General features: G+C 40.8%; 1 protein-coding gene across 1 annotated transcript; it reads right to left on the bottom strand.

The window, feature by feature from the left end:
- Positions 1 to 6,219: 6,219 nt before the first annotated feature.
- Positions 6,220 to 12,027, bottom strand: irf2bp2b (interferon regulatory factor 2 binding protein 2b). Its single transcript, XM_067387619.1, has 2 exons — positions 10,475 to 12,027; positions 6,220 to 9,625 (listed from the first exon to the last, which is right to left on the bottom strand). Exons 1-2 carry the CDS (start codon positions 11,229 to 11,231, stop codon positions 8,886 to 8,888), a joined length of 1,497 nt encoding a protein of 498 aa, XP_067243720.1. The 5' UTR covers positions 11,232 to 12,027; the 3' UTR covers positions 6,220 to 8,885.
- Between the last annotated feature and the right edge of the window lie 542 nt (positions 12,028 to 12,569).

Here is a 12,569-nt window from a genome sequence, read left to right as displayed (position 1 = left end):
TTTTATTGACTTCTTTGAGCACAATTTTCAAGCTTTTCAAAGTTATTTCACACTTTCAGACAAGCATTCATAACGCAGTCTCTGCAGTAACACTGATACGTGTCGAGTGTTTTTTACTCTGACACACACACACACACAGTGTTCCTATTCACATGCCTGGAGGCGTCTCTGTTCACCGGTGGTCAGTGTTCAGCGACGCTGCTCTCCAGATGTGATGGCTGTGCTTGTGTTTATTTTCTTACCCACAGATCTGCAGGGTCAAAGGTCAAGTGACTGCGAGATAAGCCCTGCCCAATGAATGGAGAGGGGCGGGGCAGCCATGCCTCACTGGTTAATAACTACCATGTGCTTTATCTTCCTGGTTAATTCATAACATTTTGATATTGGTGAAGATATATTTGGGTCTCATTGAAACACGTCAAGGTCTATTTCAGCCCACAAACAGGAAAAATAATTTCTTGCTTCTTTCAGTATATTATTATATTTGTATTGTTTTTGTGTTTTTAAATAAAATACAAAAAATAAGATATTTTTATCTTATTTATGTATTTAAATATGTTTAATGAATGTTATACCTTATGTTATATATATTTTTTCCGGTTTATATAGCGTTATACTTATTTATATTTGATGGAAAATATAATTTTTTATTGTTTTTTTTATTTTTTAAATGTACTAATATGAATATAATTGTATTGTTTTATTATATATATATATATATATATATATATATATATATATATATATATATATATATAAATAAAATAAGATATTTTTTATTTTTATGTATTTTTATGTTTTATAAAAAAAATGCAAATTTATCATCTTGTTTTTTTTTCCGTTTGTTGAAAATATATTTATATGTACTTATTTAAAGTTTATGAAAAATATAATTTCTTGATTTTCCTTGTTTTTTATTTTTTAATATATTATAAATAACTGTTCCTTGTTTTGTTTTGTTTAAAAAAAAAAAATATATATATATATATATATATATATATATAATGTGTGTGTGTGTGTATTTGTGTGTTTTAACAAAAAATATAGTTCAATAAAAATATTTTAGGATGATAAACATTGCATTTTAACATTATTTGACATATTCTCATTACTATAATGCATTCAGATTGTTGAGTAACTCTCATTATTCTCAATGGTGTTTTTTACTCAATTCTCGTTCCCTCAGTTTCAGCCTGGAAATCCCAAAACTATTGTGCTTGAAACAATTACTGTGAAGTACAAAAACAGCTGAGCAATTTGGCCGCCAGTTCACTTAGCAACTGTTGCAGACAAAACTAAGAAAAAACAAAAACAAAGCAATGAAACGCACACAGACGGAGGCGACTGACCAAAGCAGTTAAAGCGAGATGGACCTTGCCAAGGCCGAACATTACCAGCGCTTCACCACACCCTCCTGAACGGCCGCAGGCCAGCCAAAGTGCAAAGCTCTGTGTTGTGCAACTCTTGTCAAACAGAGCCTGCGGAAAGGCCTGCTACACATTAACAAATGAGGTCAGACCAAACTGTTACTCCCTCTTTTCTTTCGGCTCCTTCATCTTTCATGTCTTCGGCTCACGCTGGGCGGATATTTCACTGCGAAGCTTTCGTTTAACACATCTGAGACAGAGGACAACCCAGCCGAACTCCTGCAGGACGGCCTCTGCCATCTGCACCAAACACGGCGCACACCGGGGCCGGGAGGATGTGAGAGATCCACTTTAAAGGGCCAATCTCTGAGATCTGGCTTCCTGTAATGGGACACCACGTTCAAAGTTGCCACACCGCTCAGGAGAATGAGGCTGGAGCTGAGAATGGTCTGGAATAATATTTCACTCCCCCTCCCAAATCTGGCCTCTCAGAGGAAAACTGTCAGAAAGACGCCAGACCGAAATCACATGGGAAAGATTTCACACGATCTCTCTGAACTTGCCGTAAAAAAGTTTCGGTTTGTAAAAGACAAGTCGGCCACATGTAGACGAAACTACATAAAGCATATCTTATGAGCCAGAGGCTTTGATTAATTATGCTACTAGAATTATTGGAGGCCCGTTTCATGTTTCAGCTGTCTGGCCGCTTGATTGGGTATTCTCAATTCAAGCCTAAAATATTACTCTCGGTAACCCACATAACATTCATTAGTTCGATCCAGACTAGCTTTCACGATATCGAGATTGTTCAGCTATTTCACCAAAGCGCATTGAATAAATTTGTGAGGCATATGTTTAACTAAATAAATACTACAGTATTTAAATGTACCGATGCACCATCCTAACCTGAAGCTCAAGTCTCTCGTGGTTTTTGGCTACGAAAACTCGTTTTCAAGCATTCTGCAACTTTTCAAAACTTTGAAAACATTTCATAATGATCATTAGTTCGATTGACCCTTCGCTGGGAGTTTGAATGACAAGCGATCTAACTGATCATAACGTCGAATCCGCCATTTTGTCCGACAAAGCAGTCCGGAGTTAGAAGATTAACCTCGGTGGACTTGAACTTGTAAAATGGTGTGTATTTACGTCTTTCCACGTTTTAAACAGCATTCCTTCTTATTCAAGTTTATTTGATGCGCCATGGTTTGTCGGACAAAGCAACAGTAACTAAGGGGGCGGGTCTTTGCGAAGGGTCAATTAATGTGTAGCCATTTTCAGACTAGCTTTCACGAAAACAACAATGTCCAGTGATTTCACTAAATCATTAAACTTGCATTGATTTATATATAGGGTGACCAGATTTGTCATGGCGGAATGTGGGACGAGATGGACGGGATGGACACGCCCCCCTCCCCCCATCGCGATATACTGTATATCATATAGCCATTTTATTTTTGTTATTTAAAAAAAAGAAGCAAATTACAAAATATGATGAATACGATAGATCTTTCAAGGTTTATTTAACATGTATACATTTATTTAACATCTTTTGTTGATTGATTAACATTAAAGGGTTAGTTCACCCAAAAATGAAAATTATGTCATTAATTACTCACCCTCATGCCTTTCCACACCCGTAAGACCTTCGTTAATCTTTAGAACGCAAATTAAGATATTTTTGATGAAATCCGATGGCTCAGTGAGGCCTCATCAGTTCATGTGAGTACAGTGGTTCAATATTAATATTATAAAGCCACGAGAATATTTTTGGTTCGCCAAAAAAACCTAAATAACGACTTATATAGTGATGGCCGATTTCAAAACACTGCTTCAGGAAGCTTCGGAGCGTTATGAATCAGTGTGTCGAATCAGTGGTTCGGAGCGCCAAAGTCACGTGATTTCAGCAGTTTGTCGGTTTGACACGCGATCCGAATCATGATTCGACACAAAAGATTCATAACGCTCCAAAGCTTCTTGAAGCAGTGTTTTGAAATCGGCCATCACTATATAAGTCGTTATTTCGTTTTTTTTGGGCGCACCAAAAATATTCTCGTGGCTTTATAATATTAATATTGAACCACTGTACTCACATGACCTGATTTAAATATGTTTTTAGTACATTAATGGATCTTGAGAGAGGAAATGTCATTGCTGGCTATGCAGGCCTCACTGAGCCATTGGATTTCATCAAAAATATCTTAATTTGTGTTCTGAAGATTAACGAAGGTCTTATGGGTGTGGAATGACTGAAGGTAAGTAATTAATGACATTATTTTCATTTTTGGGTGAACTAACCCTTTAATGACACAGACTGGTATTTTAGGCTACTGTCACTTTAAGACTGAACGCTTGGATCTAATTACTGACACATATTACTGACCCTTTCAAGGATCTATATCTATATTCTTTGCACATATCCGATTTTCACAGAGCTGTTTATGAGTACTTAAGCCATAACCGACTGTATTTACATTAGATAATTCACATGATGGGCAGCCATTTTGACAACTGTGTCTCTGAAGCCGCAAAGAGAAATTAATTCGGGATCGCGCGCTTTCTGAGAGAGCACTACACTGTAAAACTCAATAAGTTCAGAATACTCAAAACATTTGAGGAAACTTATTACCTCAAAACATTTAAGTTAACTAACTTATTTTTTTTAAGTTAGTAGAACTTAATTTTTTTGTGACAAGTGGGGCGGGGCCGAGAGCCATGGAAGTGGAGCAATGCTAGTGTGGTGCACAGGTGTCTCTGATTAACAATCACATCACTGGCATTCCTTCGCTCCCACAGTTCTCAGCCTCGCCCTACTCAAGTACATACAGTTAATTTACATAAACATCACATTCAAATCTTGGTTAAATGTTAGTTAGCAAAAAACACATGCTATTATAATTATCAAAGAGACTGTCAATATATACTTGCATGTATATAATAAAACAACATACAGTATATGTGGTCTTAAAAGTTTTGCAGCCCATCCTCAACCTAACCACACGGTCTACTCTTCACCAGAATGGTAACCCTACAAAACTAACATAACAGAACCCCCTGTCAATCCCAACATAACACAACATTAAACACTAACTTATGTCTCCCTATGTTAATCTTATGCAAAAACACACAAAATAACACTTTATTTCAACATTTAGACAGTCTGATGCAAAGCATGCTGGGAATTAGAAATCTGCTGCAACTAAAACAGTTTAGTTTACTTGAAATATGTCAGTGCTGTGAACTCAAAAGTAAAAGAAAGTTTTAAATACTCATAACTGTTAATTTAACTGAACTAATTTGTTTAATTTAAGTTTGTCCTACTCAAACGAATTAAGTATTTTGAGCATTAGGGTTTACAGTGTAGCTGGTGTGTGTCATTCACCGCGAAAACACATTTGCGTTATTTTTTTCTCAACTTACTGCCAAATACCTTGATAAACTCTTTTTGAAGATCCTCACACACCGGCTTCTTTGATATCTTCGCGTCTGACTCGATCTCCTCAGTCGCGCGCGCTCTTTCTAACTGCAAGTTAACGATAACGAATTGTGATTGGATGGTAAATTTGTTCTTCAAAATATACTATGAAGAGATTGGCTACCTTTGTTTAGATTATTCTCGCGTGACAGAAGACTATTACTCCTTTTATATTATCACCTATCAATAAAGATAATTTAAGAAAGAAGAAATACAGAAAAAACAGTTTTTTTCATAATAAGTCGGGACACTAAAAAAAGATTTGGTCACCCTCATGTAGCTTTCTAAACGAAATAAATACTAAAAACTAAAGTAACGCACGATTTACAAATTCGCTCCCTCCATTTAGCCTAGTATTTTTCCTGCATGTCATGTGCGGGGCTCCGTAGAAAATGACAAAAACACAAAATTACTAAAAATAACTGAAATTAATGAAAACTAATGAGCCCCTAAAGAGACATGGTGACGGAAAAATTATTCGATAGTGCTTTTGTGTTCACTCATAAAAACTACAAAGATTTTGCGAATTAACAAAGTTTCTCTGGGAATGCAAACAATATGCGAAAGCATTTTCCTCACTTCTCATATTTTCCCATCATATGTCTCTTTAGGGGCTCTGTAGAAAACATAAAAAAATAAATGTATAAAAAACTGTAATATTATCTCAATGATACTAAACAACCCAGCAACCCATCGACTGCTGTGATTTAATGACTTGTTTGTCTCATGCGAGTCTTTCCCCCGTTCATCCACAGATCCAAGTGTTGCTTCCAGACTGATGTTTGCTCTCCCGGCAGGTAACTAGGCAACAAATGCGCCCTTCCATGTCACGTCCCCGGCTCAGAGCGTGTGTGAACGCTATATTTGGTGCGACATAAAAAGCTTTCCTCCTGATAAAGGCCTGCAGTCACCGGGACACGAGTTCCTTTCTTGGTGTTGCAGTGCGTGTGATTGATGGCCGTGAAGCTTCGCCTGTATTCTGTCTAATTATAGTGAGAGCAACTGCTGGAAATATCTGCCCCGCTCGCTCCCCCTGCGCCGTCCACATTCTCCGCTTTCTGTTTTTTTTCTGGCTGGGACATTCAGCGCAGGGGCCCAGGAATGTGATCCGGGGTGTTTGGCTTTTCTTCTGCATGTGTGTGTGTTCGTGTGATACACCAGGAACCCTGAGGCCAAATGGCCAAAACTGCTGACGTGGCAAACAAACCACTTCACCGTGCAGACATTCTCCATGCCTGAAGCGCTTCTCGATTTGAGGAACTGAATTCTTCAGTAAAGAGTTTTAAGCCATGAACGATATTTGATGCAAAACATGCTGAAATGAAAGGTATTTTAATTTGATGTCTTTAATGAAGGGATGAAATGTTCATTCCATGAATCACAGCCAATGACACAACTGAATCAGAAATGATGGTGCAACCCCAACAGGAACGTTGTGTCAAGGTTCGCTCGGTGTTATGAACGTTCTTCCAGTAACATTAATAGAACATTTGTTCATAGTTATCTGGTCAAATCCATGGAATGTTTTTATTCTGAAACATTTAGTTGGACGTTCATCTAACCTTTTTTTTCAATGCTACTACTTATGGAACGTTGGAAAAACAACAGGTTTTTCTTAATTTTTGTATGTTATGCTCTTAAAAATAAAGGTTCTTTATTAGAATTCCACGAAGAACCTTAAACGTTCATGAACTTTTCACGGTTTCATGATGCCATAGAAGAACCATTTTTGGTTCCCCAAAGAACCATGTGAAGAACCTAATAATCTAAACATCCTTTTGTGCAATGGAAAGCCCTATTTTTAAGAGTGAGGAACCGTTCCAATTGCATACAAGTTTATTAAAAAGTTCTTCACACTAAAGAAAAAAATGGTTCTTTTAAGAACAGTTTCATGAAGGATTCTTTGGGGAACCTAAAAATGTATCTTCAATGGACTTCGTTGTGAAAACCCTCTTTTAGAACATAAATTTTTGCTAAATCTATTTCTGATATGCGACTTTTACATCTGAAAGTCGACTGTGTTCTTCTAAGCCACTATTTCTTATTCATTTGGAATTATGACTGACATCAAGTGTTTTGGTCTAATGAAACCAAGCCAACCATGAACAAGCAATGTGAAAACTCAAAACTCAAAAAGTCTCTATTGTGGAGTTTGGGTCTTTCTGAAACTCTTCAACTTTGCAAAGTTTGGAAATTAAATGTTTATCAAATCCGTTGAGTTGACCTTAAATGTCTGGTGTTCCAGTCACCTACAATAACAAACATCTGAAAGGTTCATTAACGATATTGTGAAACATGAAAAACTTGTAAATTCATGTGACGGGTGAAAACATCCATTTGACACTGAGGGCGGGACAGCTGCGCAAACAAAAGACAGAAAGAGCTGCGACGTAACCGGAGTAGAGCGATTCATCTCTGACAAAAATCTTTTCCCCCTCAGGGTGTTGAGTTTCCACGAATACTGAAAAGACGGCTGGAATTCACCAGGCAACCACAGTTCATTCTGTCTGAATCATCCCATCAATATTTGCTTTTGATTCGGATACAAATACCTGCTTGTTGCCAACATGCTGTGATGACATCTCGCAATGCACACATGTCTATCGACTCGATTTAATCAAACTCTCAACAAACATGTTGAGGAATGATTCGATTTGAAGATTTTTTGATTGCACTGAAAAGTAAACAGACTCTAGTATGACAAAAAGCACTCAAAACATAAGCCGGTTTTCCAGGTCATCATGGTTGTGAAAGGGTTAACCGGAGTACATGTGACTTGTGTAAGAACACAGATCTCCATTCATTTCAGCAGAGTGAAGAGGGAGGCGGCGACCGACCGTGACTCAGGAATTCCAGCACAGCGACCACGTGATCCGACACATTTTATTAAGCATATGCTACAGCGCAGCTCCAATAATATAGTCAGATGGCCAGCGCTCGATGTGGGTTGATGCTTTGAGCCTACACAGTAATTAATGAATTTGAACAGTTGAGTTTGATTGTTGCTGTTAAATCTAACAAAAGCAGATTAGTGCAAGACTGGACAAAAAAACAAGTTTCTCTGAAACTCTTTAACATGAATTAAAGCATGCATTAATCTTAGTCAACATTTATCAAAAGTTGTATCTGTTAATATTTAAATCAAACATATTGCTGATTGTAATGCATTAACTAATGGGATCTTATTGTAAAGCGTTACTGTTTTCTTTTCAAGTGTTAAATGAGCCAGTCTGCACCTTGAGAGCATGTCATCCTAACGCAGCTGAAATGTTTAACGTCGCGGGTCTTTATCCACCAAAAAAGGCCAAAGGACAGATCATTTACGAGCTCCTAACTGGCAGCATGCGAATAAAAATAGACGCAGAGTGTCGGCTTGCACGCGGCATCGGGTTACTCCACATGGAGGCGGAAAACAATGTGCGATACAAGTCACGGCTTGCGTGTTAGGAGGAAAAAACAGAGATACTCTTCCAAGTTCAAGCATTCTTGGGTTACCTTAGCTTTGCAAATTGTTGTGATATCAGTTACCATTATGGAGGCAATGAACTCCCAGAATGAACCAAGACATAATCAGCCTTTTTAGTTCCCTTTTCACACTCGTTGAGGTCGTTGCATCATCCAGCGAGGGCAGACAATAAGCCAACCACAGACACGTCAGATTGTTATTACAAGGTCAGAAATTGTATTTGGCAATTTTTAAACAAGTGCATACAATACAGCTAAAAGCGTTTCAGTTTTTGCCAAGTGCTTAAAGAGTATTAGTCACATTCTGTGTTTAAACATGGACTGCCACCAGTTTTACTAGTACACCGAGCGCTCGCTCTGAACAACCACTGAATGGGGGAAAGGGAGTCTGTTATAGTGCGTACATACCATTTTATCTTCCAAAAAATATAGAAACACAATGTATTCAAAAAAAGGGAAAGTCAAAAAAATTATACAGCCATGTTTACCAAGTTCCCTTAAGTTCATATGTACATGTCCGTTAGTTCGCGTTTGGATGGTATGCAATATGATTGGTGTTGAAACTGTCAAAAACAAAATCAAGGGTCCCGCTCCTTTTTCACCTTTACGTCCCCAGCCAAAATGGTGGCAATCTCGCCCTGCATGAACGCCCAGGGCACGTTGGAACCGACCAGCGGGCATTTCTCCCCGCTAGGACAGTAAACCTCTCCCGTCGCCCCCTGCTGTTTGATGCTCTCGCGGGAACACGGGAAACAGAACTTGTGCGACGGCACGGACGGGCACTGGACGAAATGTGTGTCCTCGAGGCGCTCGTGGCACAGGGTGCAGCACAACGGCACGCTGCCGGGCGGCACCGAGGAATCCGGAATGCTCTGCGGGTGCCCGGCCTGCGGGTCCATGCCCGGGACGTGCGCGGTCGCCGTGCCCAGAGTGAGCCGTCTCTGTCCGGCGGAGGGCGACTGGGGGCTTCCGCTGTTTCGCCGGCCCGCGGCCGCCGTGGTCGTGGAGTGCACCTGGTTGCCGCCATCTTTAGGCGAGCCGGTGCCCGCGTTGTCCGCGGCCAGGATGAGCGCTGCCATTGGCGACTGGCCGTTCTGTGCGGCGGTGGCCGCCTCTGGCGGGGTAGTGCGTGAATGCGGGGAGATCGTCGAAGGTGGAGCGGCTGCGAATCCCGGCAGGGCCGCGGAGGGCATCTTAAGCACCTCGGATGGAGACGGCAGCCACGGCGGACCCTCGCCGTTGAGCTTGGCAGCGGTGCCCTCCCCGTCCGGCTCAGGAGAGGGTTTCCTCTTAATGCCCCGAGAGTGCTTACCGCGGTCTGCAGGGAGAGAGAGATAAACACTTGATTTACAGACGGAAAACTCTAGTCCGACGCTTCATGCGTGACCTGATCTTGGCACTGTTTTCTGGCTTTAGACAAAATATGTGGATGATGAAACGGCACATTTACACACATTATGGATGCTTAATCTAGAGTTTAAAGCATGCTCCGGAATCTGACACTAATCTAAAGATTGAATGCAGATATAAAGATGCATGATTCTAGAGTTTGAAAACAAGGCATGTGTAAATAAGACAGCATGTTAAAACATCTGAAAATATTATGAAGACTGAATCCAGTTTAAAAATATATGAGTGTGAACACAAAATCTAGAGTTTAAAAGCATGCTCTGCATGCATGTTTAAATAACACAGTTTTTTGCATATTATTCTAAAGATTGCATCCATTTACAAAAATGGAAAGCATGCTCTGATGTTTTAGAAACATATGCATGTGTAAATATGAGAACAATATGGAGTGTTACAACATGCTTTGACATGTCATATTATTCTAAAGATTGAATCCAGCTTAAAAAAATATAAACAAAATCTAGAGTTTGAAAGGATGCCCTCTTGTTTTAATCGATATATGCATCATTAAATAAGACTGAAAGATGTGGAGTTTTACAGCATTTTTTTTTTTACCATCTCAAATTCTTCTAAAGATTGAACCACAGACACTAAATCTAGAGTTTAAAAGCATGCTCTGATTTCTCATTTAAAATATGACAATAAGAAGAAGCTGGCGTGTTTTATACTATCCCAAAGATAAAATAAGCATTCTTTGATGTCTAATTTTATTGTGCATGCATGAAACAAAACTGCGGTTTGAAAGCATGATCAGTACCTGTTTTTAAGGCACTGGAGCTGCTCTCGTATCCCATCCTGTGCTGCAGCGCGGCGTGCTCCTTCTTGAACCGGGAGTCGAGGCTCTGCAGCGCCATCAGGTCTCGGACCGTCTTGCCCTTCTGTGTCCAGTCCTCCACTCGCTTGTGTCCGTCGCTCGGGTCGCTCATGCTGTCGGCGCGGTGTTTGTCCTTCATGTCGTCCACGCGCTTGCCTACATGCTCCGGTGGGATCCCCATCTGCACAGATCTCCCGTTAAGCGCATGCACCGGCGGGATGGTCCCGTTTACCAGAGGCACCAGGCTGGGCGGCACGGCGCCGGTCCGACGCGGGTTGGGGCTCTGGCGGTTCAGCTCCGGGGGCTCGTCGGGCTTCGGGAACCCATTTGGCACCGGGATCCCGTTCGCCTGCCGTCCCGGCTGGTACTCCGGACCCAGTCTGGGGGGTCTGTCCGACGCGAGGGGGTACCGATCCAACGGCTGCGGAGGGCGCGAGCCCGGTTCCGTGTGGTTGATGGGCTGGATGTCCTTCCCCGGTTTGCCCACCGGTCCCGGTGATCTACCCTCCTGGAAGCCATGAGCGCGCTTCAGCTGCCGCGCAGTTTCGATCACAAACTCGATCCGGTCCGCTCCCTCGTAGTTGACGCATCCGCGGCACACGGGCTCGGTAAAATCCCAGATCATCGCCCACGGCATGCGGGGCAGATCGCACAAATAACACGACTGCCTGCGCGAGGCAGCGACCGCCGCAGACGACATGCTGCTGAAAACGGGGGAAAAGCAAAATATGCAACTAAATTCTCCAAATGTTGCTCGTTCTTATGAGGAAAAAAAACAGAATATATCTCGTTGTAGTTTCCCACCCCGTCCGAAAAGCGAGAAAAACGGTGAAGTTACGCTCCGAAGTTCATGGCAGTGTGCGCTCCAGCCCGCGAGCTCTCAGTGTGGGAGCGGTGACGTCACCGCGCTGCTTCTATTTACTTGATTCTTCGACAACTCGTTCTGCGCCTGCGCGCTGCGCTCCCTCCTCACAGAACGGCGCGCTGAATGAGAGCGTATTTGAGGGTGTCAAAGAGCGATCGAAAACATTGACAAAAAGGTGGAAGACATATCAAAAAGTGCGTATTCACGACGGAGATCCGTCCGCCATGCTATGAGAAGGATAAATGTAATTAGGACGATAGATTATTAAATTATAGCACATTTTTTTCTCTGACGGAATGATCGAAGGTTTTCTGCATTGCAATATTTACCATTTCCATGTGCCCGTTATACACGTATTAATATTTTCGAAAAAAAAAGTCGAATTGACGCGTTTTAAAGACGGAGATTATTGATCAAACAGAATTTGAATTATTTCGTAATCATTTTATAGTTTTTTTCTTTGTTGTCACTATCTTAGCTATCTTAAATGTGTTTTAAGAACATTTTACTAACGTTCCCGTTACGTTATGAAAACTTTGTGAGGGAAATAACCGCACAAACATCAGTAAATATTTGCATTATGTTATGTTTTATGGTATTAGTTAGTTTGTCACTCAAAAAAAAAAAAAAAAAAAAGAAAAGAAAAAGAAAGGGTTAAAAATTATCTTTAATTTGAGCCTCATGTAATCTAACTGTCAATCCCTCAGTGAGCAATGTCTAACTTTAGCTCTTCATGTTAATTTTCTTGTCATTGTGTAAATAATCAAGAGTTCATAGGGTTCTGCAGTACAGGAATGACCCAATTTCAGATCCAGTGCACTGGTAGCTGCTCACAAACTGTTTTAAATGCACGGCCGATCGCTTTGACTAAATGTGATCTTAGAACCCTCACAGTTCCACATTCCAGCACTCCTGCCAACGCAACGTCATGCGCCACTGCATCCCTTTAACTCTTACAGAACCTCAGATACATAAAACAGCACAACGAGATGCAGTTTAGAGAAATCACAGCCGTTTTTGATGGAGTTTTTAATGATTTATTTAATAATTTCAGCAGTAGTGCACTTGTGCGTCTGGAATATCTGCTCTGGTAGATTATTCATCCGCACTGGACTTCGTTCAACCTCAAAGCCTGATTAATGCCTGCCAAGAGCATGTGATTCATGATGCCTG

This window comes from Chanodichthys erythropterus, chromosome 6 (genome assembly GCF_024489055.1).
Source record: "Chanodichthys erythropterus isolate Z2021 chromosome 6, ASM2448905v1, whole genome shotgun sequence".
NCBI lineage: Eukaryota > Metazoa > Chordata > Actinopteri > Cypriniformes > Xenocyprididae > Chanodichthys > Chanodichthys erythropterus.
Note: the sequence above shows the minus strand (reverse complement) of the source record. Positions and strands in the feature narration are given on the sequence as shown.

Bases quoted from the DNA above. Each gene is read 5' to 3' on its own strand.
- irf2bp2b (XM_067387619.1), bottom strand. From the start codon at position 11,231: ATGTCGTCTGCGGCGGTCGCTGCCTCGCGCAGGCAGTCGTGTTATTTG. The intron at 9,626-10,474 runs GTACTGATCATG...CTCTCCCTGCAG, and splicing joins CTCCAGTGCCTTAAAAACAG to ACCGCGGTAAGCACTCTCGG.